We start from the raw sequence: 17,707 nt of genomic DNA on the forward strand, positions 1-17,707 counted from the left end.
ATTCTGAATGATGGATAGAATTGTGCTATAACACAATTTACTTTTCTCAGCATAAGTCAGCTAAAACAGAAAAAATACCTGCCCTCACGAAATATATCCCATTAGAGGAAGACAGTTAATAAAATTTATGATGAAATGTAACTAAAATATGTACTATGGTAGATGACATGAAGGAGAAATATTAAGCAGAGAAAAGGGACAGAGAGTGTGTCAAGGATGGGGGGGCAACTTAAAATTGAGTATTTCTATACTTATTTAGATTGGATGGTAGATTATTCCACAGTACTTCTAGCTTAAAATGTACGAAACCTTCCACCAAATAAATAAACATCCTTGTCCCCTCAAGTTTCAGTTCTACAAGTGGGCCCCTCTCTTATCTCTTCAAGAAGACCAGCTATTTATTGACACTCAACTTTTTGTCAGAACACTAACAGAAAATCCTGACACCCAAATCTCATTCACACAAATTTGGAAAGGATTTTCAGAGGTTTAGTTTTATTTTGATTTACTGTTAAAAAAAAAAAAAGAAGAAGAAGAAAAGATTTAAGAAAGGGGGCAAAAATAATTTGAGTTGAACTATGAGGATTTCTCCTGAATCTCTCTTACAAGTAGACGTAATAATCTTACCTCTACCTATATAAGTATATTTGTATCCTGCACAAACAGTAGGGAGGCTAAACTGTTAGATTCCTGGCCACCTGGTTGGCTTTGGAGCCTACTGAAATTTTTATGTCTGTATGCTATAACTTAAAGGTTACTGTTGAAGAAATCCTCTCCCTTCTCTCCACATTCACTTCCAGAGTGAGATGTTTAGAAATTCTGTTAATCCGTTGTATTATTTTCATTATATCATTTAACATATCTTACCTGATTCCATTCTTTTTTATTTCATGCCCATAAATTCGAATTTCCTCTTGGTCTGAAAAGAACAAGCTGATCGACCGATAACAGTGATACACTGAACCAAGGCATTTAGGGCTATTATGAACCTTAAAGGGAGAAAAACAAAAGAAAGCATAGAAACCAACAACAACACACAAACTTGCCTTCATCTGAGTTAACTAAATCCACAATGCACGTCTACAGCTCTATAGCATCATTAGTCCCATGACACTTTACAAAATTATAACTACAGTTAGGACTTTCAAGAGAAAAAAAGATATTTGCTTCAGAAATTGGACAACAGAAGTAACTTCATAAAGCACAAGTTAACTTAGCATATTTATTTAAATGATCTGAATCTTTACATACAGGATGTTAATATTCTAAAACTATATGGTGTGATCGCCAGGACATGGAAGCAACCTAAGCATCCATCGACAGATGGAATGGATAAAGAAGATGTGGTACATATACACAATGGAATATTACGCAGCCATAAAAAGGAATGAAATTGAGTTATTTGTAGTGAGGTGGATGGACCTAGAGTCTGTCATACAGAGTGAAGTAAGTCAGAAAGAGAAAAGCAAATACCATATGCTAACACATATATATGGAATCTAAAAAAAATGGTTATGAAGAACCTAGGGGCAGGATGGGAATAAAGACGCAGACCTACTAGAGAATGGACTTGAGGACACAGGGAGGGGGAAGGGTAAGCTGGGACGAAGTGAGAGAGTGGCATGGACTTATATATACTACCAAATGTAAAATAGCTAGTGGGAAGCAGCCGCATAGCACAGGGAGAGCAGCTCTGTGGTTTGTGACCACCTAGAGGGGTGGGATAGGGAGGGTGGGAGAGAGGGAGACGCAAGAGGGAAGAGATATGAGGATATATATATATATATGTATAGCTGATTCACTTTGTTATAAAGCAGAAACTAACACACCATTGTAAAGTAATTATACTCCAGTAAAGATGTTTAAAATATATATATTACACAAAGTAATATTTAAAGGTTGCAAAAGTAACTATAACTCTAAAAATAAAATTGTCCAAACACTTTAGGGAAGAGAGGTTATTTCTCAAAAAACTGATGGGAAAATTAGTTTACTAGTAAAATTAAAAAAGAAAGCAAGGAAGAAAAAAGAGGAAAGTAAGAAAGGAGAAGAGGAATGTTAGTTTCTCTTACCCTACCACCAAAATAAACTTTAAAAGGTCCAAATAATGACAGCAGAAGATAGCTGAAAGAAAATATATATAAGTATATAGATGGAAAAGAACTTTCAAAGCATAAAAGTGATAAGAAAAATCACCAGCGATAAGATAGATTTTTAATACTGCAAGAATGTAATATATATTAATTTAGTGATTAATCAGCAAATTCTATTGATCACTTATTATGTACCAGGCATTGTTCTAGATTCTGGAGATGTAGAAGTCAACAAAATAGACAAAAATACCTGCCCTCATGAACCTTATATTCCATTAGAGAAAAACAGTTAATAAAAAAAAATAACTACATGTAACTAAAATATGCATCATGCTACATGACATGAAGAAATACTAAGTGGAGAAAAGAGATAGACAGCATGTGTATTGAGGGTTGTTGGGGGGTTGAGGGCTGTTTTAGACTGAATGGCCAACAAAAGCCTCACTGAGAAGGGGAAATTCTAGTAAAGATGAAGGAGGGATAAGAGCAAGCCATATGGATATTTAGACCATTCTAGGCAAAGGGAATAGCAAATGCAAAAAGCCTAAAGTAGGAGTATAACTAAAATGTTCTCAGTATCCAAGAATCCAGACATATGACCCCAGGCAGGATACTGGAGGAGTTTTCCTTGAAGAAACAAAATTGAAAAAGATGTACAGATACTAATATTGGGGGCTCATTTAATGAAACCAGAGACTCCCTGCTCAATCTCCCACTAGACAAGCAAGCCCCCATCCATGTATTCAGATCTTCCAACCAGCTTTTAGAGCCTAATTCTCAAATGTGAATAAACATTCATGGATCATTTGATAAAAAGCCTGCAATGTGAAAGGCAGGTGCCAAATAAACAAAACAAAGGAGATCAAAGGAATCAAAAACCAGTCAGAAAAATAAACTTCCAAGAATCCATAATTGATATCTTCAAGGAGAACAGTGAGAAAAGGCCATTCACGAAACAAGAATAAAATGATGTTAAAAGTGAAATTCGGGCTTCCCTGGTGGCACAGTGGTTGAGAGTCCACCTGCCAATGCAGGGGACACGGGTTCGTGCCCCGGTACAGGAAGATCCCACATGCCGCAGAGCGGCTAGGCCTGTGAGCCATGGCCGCTGAGCCTGCGCATCGTGTACTCCAAGCAGTATGTAGCCTAAACAATAAGATGTTTGCCCGAGTTGTTTTCCAGGAACTTGGTGTCAGGGGTGTCTAGTTTGAGTTAGCTGGTTAAGACTGGAGAGAACCCCTTCCCCTCCAACTTGCTCCAACGTGCAAGTGTGGTGACCTTTTGACGTCAGAGGGCTGAAAACACCCTCAGATCATGCTAAGTGCCTCCATTTTGGAACAACGATTCCCCACACCTTTTTCCAGTCACCTTTCCCCAGGCTTCCACGCCTCAGGCCGCCCTGCTTTTTTATTCTTTATCCAATAAATACCCCAAGACCCTTGCCTTGAGGGAGATGGATCTGAGATTTGTTCTCCTGTATCTTCACTTGGCTGCCTAATAAACCCTCTCTTTGCTGCAAACCCCGGCACCTCAGCATTTTGGCTTTGCTGCAAGATGGGCAAAATGAACCTAGTGCGGTAACACTCTTTCCAGGAAAATATCTTCCCTTTCCAGAAAGCACTATAAACAAGCACTGCCCACATGATCAGAGCACCCAATAAGCTTTTTAGAGCCTATCTCTCAAGTATGAACAAAATTCAAGGACTGCTAGACACTTCACGGGACCTAAGAAACAGGGAAACCAATACAGGAGAGAGAAGAATGAAATTCTCCAGGAAGATGGTGAATAAAATCCTGAGTGCTAGGTGTACAGTAGGCTCAAAAGCAACCACTCTCAGTTGGAACAGGAAAATGAAGAACTGAGGAAGGGACATCTCATGGGAAGGAAAGAGAAACTGAGAGATTGTCTGATGTATCTGACCATATTGAGAACAGTTGTTTAGAGATACTTTGAAGGAAAAAAATGACTGAAGTATAGAAAATGCAGCAAATGAAAAATGGGATAACTGTTAATTCTGTAAAATTGTACAGAGAAATAAAATCAAAATAACATATTAGGCTCAGCTCTCAACAATATTTATATAAATATTGTTCATATATGTACAATATGTAAACGACAATATAAAAACCATATATTTAACCAATAACGGTGATATAACTCTATTAGGAGGAGAAAAGGAAAGTGTGTGTGTTGTGTGTGTGTGTGTGTGTGTGTGTGTGTGTGTGTGTGTGTGTTACGGGCAAGTAGGATAACATAACAGATGACTTCCCATTTTCCATAGTAAGAAGTGAAGAAATAAGTCCTAACTTTGATAAATAAAGAAATAATAGCACATTTTGACATGTTAGGTAAAAGCCAGAAGAAACAGCTAAAAAATTGAAGTAACTGCCTTTGGGGCATCAGACTTCAGCTGGGGTCAAGGAGTAAAGGAAAGAGGGGCTCTTTTTTGGCTTCATATATCTTAAAGAAATCTTTTAAACTAAGTACATGTATTATTTTCATAAAAATAAAACTGAATTTAAAGAAGAAAAAGAAAAGAATCAAGAGCATAAAAAAGATATATGCATAAAGATATTTATTAACACATCTTTTAAGATACTGAAAATATTTTTTAAATCTGAATTTCTAAAACAGGGTACAATTAAATAATTTCAATATTTCATAGTTGGAACAAATACAGCTAACAAAATCTGTGTTTGTCAAGAACATTTCATGTGGGAAAAAAGTTCTTGATATAATATTAGGTGAAAATGCAGGAAATAAAATTATGCATAGTAAAATTTCAAATTTATGTGTATAAAATCTGGAGGAAAAAATTTAGAAGGAAAAATATGAAGCCATTAGCACTGATAAGCCTTGACTGATCATTCTGATAGTATTTTTTAGACTTCTTGGAATTTTTTCAAATTTTCTACAAAAGAGGTGAACAACTTTTACAATCGGGGAAAGACGACATTTAAAGTAAATGGATTTGTTAATGTGAAAGCAAATTCCACCAACCAAACAGGGCCAAGTAAAAACAATTACCTATTAACTCTGGAAGCACAGTTGAACATTGTGTGTTATGAACACACAGTTATCTACTTGACACCTTAGTCCTCAAAAGGATCAGTCACTGGACAAGAACATTTCAATGAAAGAGTCAGAAGATGTTTGAGTGATAAACCCAGCAACTCCTTCCTAGAGTGGATGAGTAAAGGACTATAGGGGACTGAGCCCTGTATGAACTAAAAACGCATGCCACTAACTTCCTTACCTAAGGAGACCTCCAATTTTTTATCCTTATGTCCCATAAGTTAACTTTCAATAGACTTCCTTTTGAGGAAGGCACAAGGATTCATTGCTGTTGAAAAGCTTTAGGGCCTACTTTTGAATATTTGCCTCGTCTAAGAGAGGAGGAAAATTTAGGCAACTCCAACATAAGTCGGAGGGATTCAACAACAGAGATTCAAACAAATGATAGTTATGGAGGGTTTTAGTTTTAGAACAGGATAGCACTGCAGTTTTCTGGCTGTGTTTTGAGACACCAGAAAATTCAGAGGAAGACAACAGCAGAGAAAGAGGTCCCTACTTCCTTACTTCTACCAGAGCTACTCTGCAGCTTGCATTTTGAGATGTCTCCTATGAATTCTTTTGAAGGAAGAACTCTGCAGCTAAGAACTAACTCTCTGAGCTCAATCATATAGTATCAATCTACCTAGAAATTAGCTGCCTGTCTCCACATCCTTTAGCCTGTGTTTATATAATTCACACACTCCATTTAATAAATTCCAGCCCCCAGATTAGACCGAGGTATGTCATTTTAAAAAATCCAGATGGCCATCACACTGGACATGTCAAGAAGGAAACATACAAGAGTAATATGATTGATGCCTGAAACTATCCTCTTGAAAATGATCAAATAAAACGTGAAGAATGAGTATGTCAACTGGAGTTGATATTATGACATCCATGATATAGACATTTCTGTGTTGCCTACATGTCCCTACCATATGGATGCAAACCGTTCTTCTCCCAGCCCTAGGCTCCATCTTGATAGAAATATACTCAAAATAGCTACAAATTTGGCCCATCCCATTCAGAACCAGCCCCTCTCCTTCCCTAGTCAGGGCCCTAAGTATTCATGCTATGATTACTATATATTTTCCATGATTTGTCCAGTACTTTAAAAATACAGACTTGCCCAGAAATAATTTTTAAGTTAATTATGTCCTAGAATCACCTACCCATACAGTGTACCGAGGCTCCAAATTACCACAGTCCTTCGCAAAAATGTAAGAACAGTTTCCTGGGAAATAATAGTAGATGCCATCAAAAGTTTCAAAGTGGTACTGTCCCCAGCTTTTGCAAATCCCATCTCTGCCATTGCCCATGTTTGGCACTGAAAAGAAATAGGATAATATTTAGAAGAATAAAACAAATAATACCTGTTTCTGGCAAGGTTCAGTCATGCTAGGTGATTCTAATTTTCATTAAAATAAACGTTTTCTTCTTTGGTGGACAATATCACAGGGAAAAATACCTAACAAAATTACCAACTGCTCTCAAAACTATCAAACTCTTCTGAAGAAAAACATGGTCTCCAAGTTGTTTTGAAGAAAGGATTTATGTTAGAAACTTCCTTAATTTTTGCTTCCAAACAAAGACTCTGGAAGAGAGGAAGAGAGGAGAGAATGATAAAGTAAAAGAAGGTGATAGTGATAAAGCAAATATAATGGCTCAGAAAGAAAGAAATGTCACCACTAAGTGTTCTAAAAATTAACACTGACAGTGTTCTAGTCTCTGCAATTCTTTCAAAAATAATAGCATCCACAGAGAAAATTAACCACTGACCAAAAAGTCATGTTTAGAAGTCTGGGACCTGGGGATGGGGAGCATTAGTCATCCAAAGTATGCTGGAATTTAGGAATTCATGACTTCAAACTGGTCACACTGTAAGCAGTGTTTGTCTTAAAGCATACAACTTCATCTCCTGTTGCCTTCATGCCTATCTCCCTTTATACCTTTGTGGGTCACCTTCCATTCCATTTTGATTTTGTAGACCCTTCCTTCTAGATTAATATGAAAATCAGTGACATTTACGGAGCACTCAAAATGTGTAATACATATTGGTTAAGACATTAAAATGTGTTAATAAACTCTATAAGGAGCATAAAGATAAGGCACAATCACTTTATCTTTTCTTTTTGTAATTTACCTAAATGTATTAGGCTTGGCCAACTTTGGCCTTTTCAAGAAAAAAGAGTTATTCCTTATTCAGGCAGTCTTCTCTGATAGTATGCCTTACCTCTGTTGCATATTTTCATAAAATCTTGCACTTCCCTTTACAGAACATCACAAGTGTAATTACTGTGTATCTGTTATGTGTTGGTCCCCCTCCTCTAGACTGTAACCTCCAAGAGGGCAGAAACATGTCTATATTACTCACTCTTCCCAGTGCCCAGCCTGGGATCAAGTAGATGCTCAATAAATACTCATTAAATAAATGAATGCTTTTTAGTCATTATTGATGTAGGGTCCTAACCTAAACACCAAGGATAAAAATATTATTAAGAACCTTCTGCCTTTGAAGAGCTCTCAACACTATTTCTCTTTTATGTACAGAATGTTCCATTAATTCAAAGTCAAAAAGAATGAGTGGCTCCAAATAACAAATCTAATTTATAAAGCAAAAGAGAGATGAATTGGAAACCTGGTTTTAATGGGCTAGTACCATTTAAAATGGAAAAAACACTTGAATCACATCAAAAACAAAATAAAATACTTAGGAATAAACCTGACCAAGGAGGTGAAAGACTCATACACTGAGAACTATAAAACATTGATAAAGGAAATTGAAGATGATTTAAAGAAATGGAAAAATATCCCATGCTCTTGGGTTGGAAGAATTCATAGTGTTAAAATGGCCATACTACCCAAAGCAATATACAGATTTAATGTGATTCCTATGAAATTACCCATGACATTTTCCACAGAACTAGAATAAATAATCCTAAAATTTATATGGAACCATAAAAGACCCAGAATTGCCAGAGCAATCCTGAGGAAAAAGAACAAAGCAGGAGGCATAACCCTCCCAGACTTCAGATAATACTACAAAGCTACAGTAATCATAACAGCATGGTACTGGCACAAAAACAGACATATGGATCAATGGAACAGAACAGAGAGCCCAGAAACAAACCCACACACCTATGGTCAATTAACCTTTGACAAAGGAGGCAAGAATACACAATGGATAAAAAGATAGTCTCTTCAGCAAGTGATGTCAGGAAAGTTGGACAGCCACATGTAAATCAATGAAGTTAGAACACACCCTCACAAAAATGGCTTAAAGACTTAAATATAAGATAGGACAACATGAAACTACTAGAAGAGAACAAAGGTAAAACAATCTCTGACTTAAACCATACCAATGTTTTCTTAGGTCAGTCTACCAAGGCAATAGAAATAACACAAAAATAAACAAATGAGACCTAATAAAACTTATAAGCTTTTGCACAGCAAAGAAAACCATAAACAAAATCAAAAGACAATCTACGGACTGAGAGAAAATATTTGCAAACGATGCGACTAACAAAGCCTTTATTTCCAAAATATATAAACAGCTCATACAACTCAATAACAGAAGAAAAAAAAAATCAAAGAATGGGCAGAAGACCTAAATAGACACTTCTCCAAAGAAGGCATACAGATGGCCAATAGGCACAGGAAAAGATGCTCAACATTGCTAATTATTAGAGAAATACAAATCAAAACTTCAATGAGGGGGCTTCCCTGGTGGTGCAGTGGTTAAGAGTCCGCCTGCCAATGCAGGGGACGTGGGTTCCAGCCCTGGTCCCAGAAGATCCCACATGCTGTGGAGTAACTAAGCAACTAAGTAGTTGTGTGCCACAACTACTGAACCTGCACTCTAGAGCCCATGAGCCACAACTACTGAGCCCATGTGCCACAACTACTAAAGCCCGTGTGCCTAGAGCCCATGCTCCACAACAAGAAAAGCCACCGCAATGAGAAGCCTGCACACCACAACAAAGAGTAGCCTCTGCTCGCCACGACTAGAGAAAGCCCGCATGCAGCAATGAAGACCCAATGCAGCCAAAAATAAATAAATAAAATAGATACAACAATAAAGAAAATTTTTAAATGTTTTTAAAAAAAAAACTTCAATGAGGTACTACCTCATACCTGTCAGAATGGCCATCATTTTAAAAAATCTACAAATGACAAATGCCAGAGAGGGTGTGGAGAAAAGGGAACCCTCCTACACTGTTCGTGGGAATGTAAATTGGTGCAGCCCCTATGGAAAACAGTATGGAGGTTCCTCAAAAAACTAAAAATAGAGTTTCCATAGGATCCAGCAGTCGCACTCCTGGGCATATACCCAGACAAAACTATAATTCGAAAAGATACATGCACCCCTATGTTCATAGCAGCACTATTCACAATAGCCAAGACGTGGAAACAACCTAAATGTCTATCGACACATGAATGGATAAAGATGTGAAACACAAACACACACACACACAAACATACACACACACACACACACACACACAATGAAATATTACTCAGCCATAAAAAAAGAGAATGAAATAATGCCATTTGCAGCTATGTGGATGGACCTAGAAATTATCAAATTAAGTGAAGTTATAAAGAGAAAGACAAATACCGTATGATATCACTCATAAGTGGAAACTAAAATATGACACAAATGAACCTATCTATAAAACAGAAACAGGCTCAGAGACATAGAAAACAGGCTTGTGGTTGCCAAGAGGGAGGGGGGCAGGGGAGGGTTGGATTGGGAGTTTGGGACTAGCAGATGCAAACCATTGTATATAGAATGGATAAACAACAAGGTCCTATTGTATAGCACAGGGAACTATATTCAATATTCTGTAATAAACCACAATAGAAAAGAATACGAAAAAATAATAATATTGTAAATCAACTCTAATTTAAAAATTAAATAAAAATTTTAAAACAGAAAAGAAAAGAAAAAACACTTGAGGAAATAGAGTTCAGTGAGAAGTTAAAAGTGGGCATACTCATTTTCTTTCACATTGTTTCAAAATTACTGGAAATAAATTGTGGATACTCTAGTTAATACACAACATTATTGTACCAACTCCCAAAGAATGAACACTAATACAGCAAATTATGCCTTCATGTTCTCCACGGCATCTCATAATTCTCTCATAAGTATCCCTGAAACTTACCAATCTGGCACCGTGTCCCAAGTGCCTGAAATATTTGACAGTCACATGTACCAGCCTTAGAACAGAAAGCTCCGTTAAGGCATTCATGAGGACAAGAACCTGAAGGGTAAAAAAATAAGTTATCTTCTGGCGTGCATCAGTTTTTATAAACATAAATCTGTCAAGATTTACTTTGGACTAACAGTAACCTCTGTTAACTCAAATAGAACCCTGGGCCTACTGCCTTGATGAGCTAAAGACTTAAGTCCCTTAAGTCTCTATCTAGTTCATTTCATTATGTGTGCCGTGAAACAAGAAAGACAGGCTTTCACATCTCAAACTACCCTGAGAGCAAAGGTTAGCCTCCTTCAAGCAATTGAAAGGTCAAGTTCCCATGTAAGGAATCCCTGTCCCAGATGATGAGAACCAGAAATACACAAGCTGCAGATGATTCCCTTGACGGAGTTTGGCACGTCTGATCAGCTACTTCTCCAGAAGCAAGTGTTGTATTAAAGAAAAACGTCCATCATTAGCTCAAGGGATCAGACACAATATATAATACAACTCACAAGGAAACTACTTTTTTAAGAGAATGATTAAACATTCCATTTGAAGTTTGTGTATTAATCCTCAGGCTTAATTACAAATGAATGCATTCTTTCTGACCCATGGTTAATTTTAACGGGGCAGAAGCCAACATCACTGCTGGTTGTCACAAAAAATATTCTTTCTTTCATGGAAAGAAAAATCACCCCAAAGAATTATGTTGAAAAGAGGAAGAAAGAAACTAGGAGCTCCTTAGTGAGTTTTAAAACTGCAAATGAATCACGGTGAAAAATTTTCCTGTAATAAGAACACAAGAGACAACTGGTAAAACTCAAGCAGAAAGGATTTAAGTGACAACTGGCAAAACTCAAGAATAAAGGATTTAAGTAACACCTCAACAGAATTAGAGAACATCTCTGAGTGACCATAAAGTGTTTACTAAAGATTGGCCTTCTCCGGAATACGGTCAGGTTATGAAAGGCACTTATGTAATTGCAGTATTTTAACCACAGTTCTGCAGAAGGCAAGAATTTTAGAACTCTCTTATCCTTTCACCTTAAAATTCATTGATCTAAAATGTCTCTACGTTTAAAGACATACAACTCTCTAAGTATACCTTAACTGAGGAGAAATGAGCTGCTTTAACTTTAATCATAAATATAGATTAAAATGATGTTTTTCATAAATTTAAATGCAGTTTTCTTTTTCTAGGGGGGCATATATATCTTCAAATTTTATCTTAGGTTACAATCTTGTATTTTTCCAATCAATAAGTGTTAAAGTAATCATGTAAGCAAATGTATCTCCTTCAAAAATTTAGTTAGAACCCTGTTTATTCTCCTGAAAACAGATATCAAAACAAAACTAGTCATAAATCCCTGCTATTTTAAATGCAACAAAAATTCAAATTGAATTTCAAACTACCATTAGCATTCTGCTAAATGGAAATGGAAAATTGGTAAGCAAAAATCGCAATGTCGAAGAATCGAGGAGCCAGTAATTGATTCAGAAAAAAAGCTCCTGATACCCAGTGATATCTTTCCTGGTCGTACAGTTATCAGCTTTGTCTAACTGCTTAACCTTGTGTATTTCCAAATATAATTCAAATTTCTATATGACGTAAACAAACTATTACTAAGTACTATTACCACCCTGGCTCAGTTTCCTTCATGCATTATGTGGAAATCATTGAGAGTTGATTCACTATATCCCCCAAAAGGGTCTTTTGAGAAAGCAAATACAAAAACATAGATGTAGCACTAACCTTTTATTTTACTCTCACCCCAATTAATAGCTTCATGGAAGAAATATCTTGGAGAAGTTGCTTCAAGCTTTAAGAGAAAGAAATCAGAATTCAAGAGAATTAAATTATTTAATTCAAGACAAACATGCAATTGGAAAATCTGGAAAACAGCTACAAACAGAAATTATAGAGAGCTGACTCCATATTTCCTTGGGTTATTGAGGCAAAATCTTGGAGAGGCAGAAAGGGCTCCTCTAAGGTTGTAGTTAGATCTGACTTCAAGGTTGATTTTGCTTCTGACCTGAATTTGACAAGTCCTTTATGCTCTCTGACCTCAGTTCTGCCTCCCTGCCCTCCTTGGAAAAGAGCCTGGTCAGAATCTAATCTTTGCATTAACTGACTGCTTTGCCTGCAGGAGTAGCAGTTTTTTAATACTTCCAAGTGCAGATGGGTCTGGAGAAAATGCATGGGACCAAAGGACCAACAGACAGTGATGTACCAACTTCCTGCAGTCCCATCTGTGCAGACACCATCCACAGAAGCCTCTGCTGCTGAAGTGTGTGACACCCTCAGTGTCCAAAGGGCTGACATTTTAAAGTTCATAGAAATTTAAATGTATCTGTTTATAGAGCCCAAGGCACTTCAGGGTAATCATTAAGATCATGAATTAAAGAATCAAACAGATCTGGATTAGAGTCTTGATTCTGCCATTACTTACTCTAAGGCAAGTTTCTTAACTGCTTAGTGCCTCCTTTTACTTGTCTGTAAAATGGGAACAATGACACATATATACTTCACTAGGTAGGTCAAATAGTAAATAAAATAATGTATATAAAGATTCCAGCATAATGCCACACACATAAAAAATTAGCAAGAAAGAGATTTATATTAATCTAAGCAACCCAGATAAAACCATAGGATTTTTAGAGGTTAATATGGAATAGTAGCAAATAGCTGTGGATTATTAAAACTAATCAATTATGGATTTTTACTCCAACTTAATGTCAATTTAGTGTATCATCTGGGGCAACGTCCTTTCCAACAGCATTTTTACATTCACCAGAATACACATTCCCCAAATTTGCCTCATAATTGTCAAATTGAGAACCAGATGTTAGAAAAACTGGAAAGAGTGAAAGATAAGAAAAAAGGGTGATAACTATTATTCAACATACTTTTGGAAGTCTTAGCCATAGCAATCAGAGAAGAAAACGAAATAAATCCAAATAAGAAAAGAAGAAGTAAAGCTGTCACTGTTTGCAGAAGACATGATACTATACATAGAGAATCCTAAAGATGCTACCAGAAAACTACTAGAGCTAATCAATTAATTTGGTAAAGTAGCAGGATACAAATTAATGCACAGAAATCTCTTGCATTCCTATACACTAATGATGAAAAATATGAAAGAGAAATTAAGGAAACACTCCCATTTACCATGGCAACAAAAAGAATAAAATACCTAGGAATAAACCTACCTAAGGAGACAAAAGACCTGTATGCAGAAAACTATAAGACACTGATGAAAGAAATTAAAGATGATACACACAGATGGAGAGATATACCATGTTCTTGGATTGGAAGAATCAATATTGTGAAAATGACTCTACTACCCAGAGCAATCTGCAGATTCAAAGCAATCCCTATCAAATTACCAATGGCATTTTTCACAGAACTAGAACAAAACATTTCACAATTTGTATGGAAACACAAAAGACCCCAAATAGCCAAAGCAATCTTGAGAAAGAAAAACGGAGCTGGAGGAATCAGGCTCCCTGACTTCAGACTATACTACAAAGCGACAGTAATCAAGACAGTATGGTACTGACACAAAAACAGAAATATAGATCAATGGAATAGGATAGAAAGCCCAGAGATAAACTCACGCACATATTGTCACCTTATCTTTGATAAAGGAGGCAAGAATATACAATGGGGAAAAGACAGCCTCTTCAATAAGTGGTGCTGGGAAAACTGGACAGCTACATGTAAAAGAATGAAATTAGAACACTCCTTAACACGTTACACATAAAAAAACTCAAAATGGATTAAAGACCTAAATGTAAGGCCAGCTACTATCAAACTCTTAGAGGAAAACATAGGCAGAACACTCTATGGCATAAATCACAGCAAGATCCTTTTTGACACACCTCCTAGAGAAATGGAAATAAAAACAAAAATAAACAAATGGGACCTAATGAAACTTAAAAGCTTTTGCACAGCAAAGGAAAACATAAACAAGATGAAAAGACAACCCTCAGAATGGGAGAAAATATTTACAAATGAAGCAACTGACAAAGGATTAATCTCCAAAATTTACAAGCAGCTCAGGCAGCTCAATATCAAAAAAACAAACAACTCAATCCAAAAATGGGCAGAAGACCTAAATAGACATTTCTCCAGAGAAGATATACAGATTGTCAACAAACACATGAAAGGATGCTCAACGTCACTAATCACTAAAGAAATGCAAATTAAAACTACAGTGAGATATCATCTCACACCGGTCAGAATGGCCATCATCAAAAAATCTACAAACAATAAATGCTGGAGAGGGTGTGGAGAAAAGGAACTCTCTTGCACTGATGGTGAGAATGTAAATTGATACAGTCACTATGGAGAACAGTACAGAGGTTCCCTAAAAAACTACAAATAGAACTACCATATGACCCAGCAATCCCACTACTGGGCATATACCCTGAGTAAACCATAATTGAAAAAGAGTCATGTACAACAATGTTCATTGCAGCTCTATTTACAATAGCCAGAACATGGAAGCAACCTAAGTGCCCATCGAAAGATGCATGCATACAGAAGATGTGGCACATATATACAACGGAACATTACTCAGCCACAAAAAGAAACGAAATTGAGTTATTTGTAGTGAGGTGGATGGACCTAGAGACTGTCATACAGAGTGAAGTAAGTCAGAAAGAGAAAAACAAATATCGTATGCTAACACATATATATGGAATCTTAAAAAAAATTGGTTATGAAGAACCTAGGGGCAGTACAGGAATAAAGATGCAGACATAGAGAATGGACTTGAGGACACAGGGAGGGGGAAGGGTAAGCTGGGATGAAGTGAGAGAGTGGCATGGACATATATACACTACCAAATGTAAAATAGATAGCTAGTGGGAAGTAGCCACATAGCACAGGAAGATCAGCTCAGTGCTTTGTGACCACCTAGAGGGGTGGGATAGGGAGGGTGGGAGGGAGACGCAAGAGGGAGGAGATACAGGGATACATGTATATGTATAGCTGATTCACTTTGTTATAAAGCAGAAACTAACACAGCATTGTAAAGCAATTATATTCCAATAAAGATGTTAAAAAAAATAGGGTGATAAAGAATGTGACTTCAGGTACAATCCTCTTTTCAACAGATTCTGGTCTCCTGCCTCCATGGTAAAAGTTTTATTTTGGCAATTTGCACTGCAGTACTTTTTCTTTTAAAGGGCAAACCTGCCCCGTGGCAGACAAAAGGACTCCCACACTCTCTCACCACTTCAAGGCTCTTTTCTAAAGTCCTTGGCCCACATCATGTCTCCAAGTTCATTGTCTCCGGCTTTCATTCCTCCAAGGTTTTGTCCTCACTGTTCAATCTCCTCCTTTTTCCCTTTCCTCTCTCTTCAAACTAAGTCAGACTCACAAAAGTCTATGACTTGGATTCCTCAAGACAAGTCTTATTCTCTCTTTAGCTATATTGTCTGCAACTGCCTAAATCTAACACAACAACCAATATTACCGGGCAGCAAATTCTTCTTACTTTGGCGCTAACGAATCATCACTGATGCTCACTAAAAGTGTATAGTGACTTCAACTGTCTCATACAGGCTTATAAACTAGAACAAATTATTTAACCTGTTCAGCCTCAGTTTCCCAATCTGTAAAACAGAATAACAATAACTGCCTCACGGAATTGTGAGGATTAAATGAAATGGGATAAGTAAATCACCAAAAATAGTGCAAGGCACATAAGTGTTGTAAACATGTTACCTACTTTTATTATTAAGCAAAAACTGAATACACTTGACAACATTAGACCAAGGCAAAAACATATAATTTGTTTTTCACTCCATATCCTCTTACCCAACTCAGGCTACACCTCCTCCATGAAAATCACAATAAGTACTTAGCACGCCAGCCTCCTGGTTACCACAGCATCCTAATCTCTGTAGCATTCCACTCATCATATTACAACATTTCATGTTAAGACATGACACACAGCTTTTATTTTTATAACAGATCTGAATTCAGAATGGCACATCTTACATTTATAATTGGGAGCTCTTTCTTTCTTTCTTTTTTTTTTTTTTTTTTTTCTTTTTGCAGTACGCAGGCCTCTCACTGTTGTGGCCTCTCCCGTTGGGGAGCACAGGCTCCGGACATGCAGGCTCAGCGGCCGTGGCTCACGGACCCAGCCACTCTGCAGCATGTGGGATCTTCCCGGACCAGGGCATGAACCTGTGTCCCCTGCATCGGCAGGCGGACTCTCAACCACTGCGCCACCAGGGAAGCCCTTTCATTTTTTTATATCATACAAATAATGGCAAAAAATTGGTGGTGTCTTAGATTCGATGAACAAGTTACACAGAAATGACTTCTTTACAGCTCTACCTCCACTAGACATTGAATTTCTAGAGAACAAACACCGCTGTTCATGGTTATACCTCTAGCATGGTCCCTTGTGTGTTGTCAGCAAATACCAACTGAACCAGAAACAGACATTATGCAAATGGGAATGATTTACCTCCCAAACCATGACTATAAAATGTTCTGTTGATGCCCCTCCACATATCCTCTCAGCTCACCTTGGATTTCACCTGCGTCTGGGTTTCTGTGCACACTGAGACCCTCAAGCACCGGCTTCTTTTTGTCTCTGCCTTAGGGTAGAGTCCAAGCAGGATAGAGAAGAGAAATGACTTTCAGGGGATTTAAGTCCCCCCAGAAGCTGCCCTCAAGGAATGAGAGGCAGGTGTTGGTGGATAAGTATACCAGCTCCCCCATCCCTTGGAGAAACAATTCTAAAACACTGTACACAGTTCCTCAGAGGGATGCCAGCAAGACTGAGCCCCAGATGCCTAAAGCAGGAAGGCCTCTCATTAACAGCTGTGCTGGATTTTCTCCCTTCCTAGTCTCCCTTTCCGCTCTCCCTCACTCCTGCACATACAAATTGTATGCAACCTCTAATAAATAAATAATCTGCCCCTGCTTTCAGGAGAAGAATTTTGAAATGTGATGCAAATGCAAAAAAATTCCAAGCAGTGGGTGCATATATTCACATAACCGATGAAAGAGGACAACCCATTCTTCCTCCGTGCTGATTACATCTCCACAGGAGGGTGAGAAGCACAGACAAATACAGTCTTTAGATGAGAAATCACTGTAGCGCACAATTACACCATTGACAGAAGTCTGTGTCTACCCTTTCTCTGGTCATTGTTATCTCATTGCCAACATATTCCTGAGTCCTTATGTGCACATTTATCTGTCCATCGGTGCTCCGTCTTCCTAGAGCAGGGGAGTGAATCTGTGGACAAGAATGGCCTCGTAACAGATGAAATTTCAATCCTAAACAGTGAAACGCGTGATTGCGACCTCACTGCCCTTCTTTAAC

The 17,707-nt window shown here is 37.4% G+C and overlaps 1 protein-coding gene across 1 annotated transcript in view; it reads right to left on the reverse strand.

The window, feature by feature from the left end:
* OTOGL (otogelin like) overlaps positions 1-17,707 on the reverse strand; it is a 153,278-nt gene that overhangs the window by 131,962 nt on the left and 3,609 nt on the right. Inside the window, exons 4-7 of the mRNA XM_060114241.1 lie at positions 12,106-12,172; positions 10,317-10,415; positions 6,321-6,475; positions 868-989 (exon numbers count right to left, since the gene is read on the reverse strand). Coding sequence (XP_059970224.1) covers positions 868-989; positions 6,321-6,475; positions 10,317-10,415; positions 12,106-12,172 — 443 coding nt within the window. The remainder of the gene's footprint in view (positions 1-867; positions 990-6,320; positions 6,476-10,316; positions 10,416-12,105; positions 12,173-17,707) is intronic.

This window comes from Mesoplodon densirostris, chromosome 11, assembly GCF_025265405.1.
Source record: "Mesoplodon densirostris isolate mMesDen1 chromosome 11, mMesDen1 primary haplotype, whole genome shotgun sequence".
Lineage (NCBI taxonomy): Eukaryota > Metazoa > Chordata > Mammalia > Artiodactyla > Ziphiidae > Mesoplodon > Mesoplodon densirostris.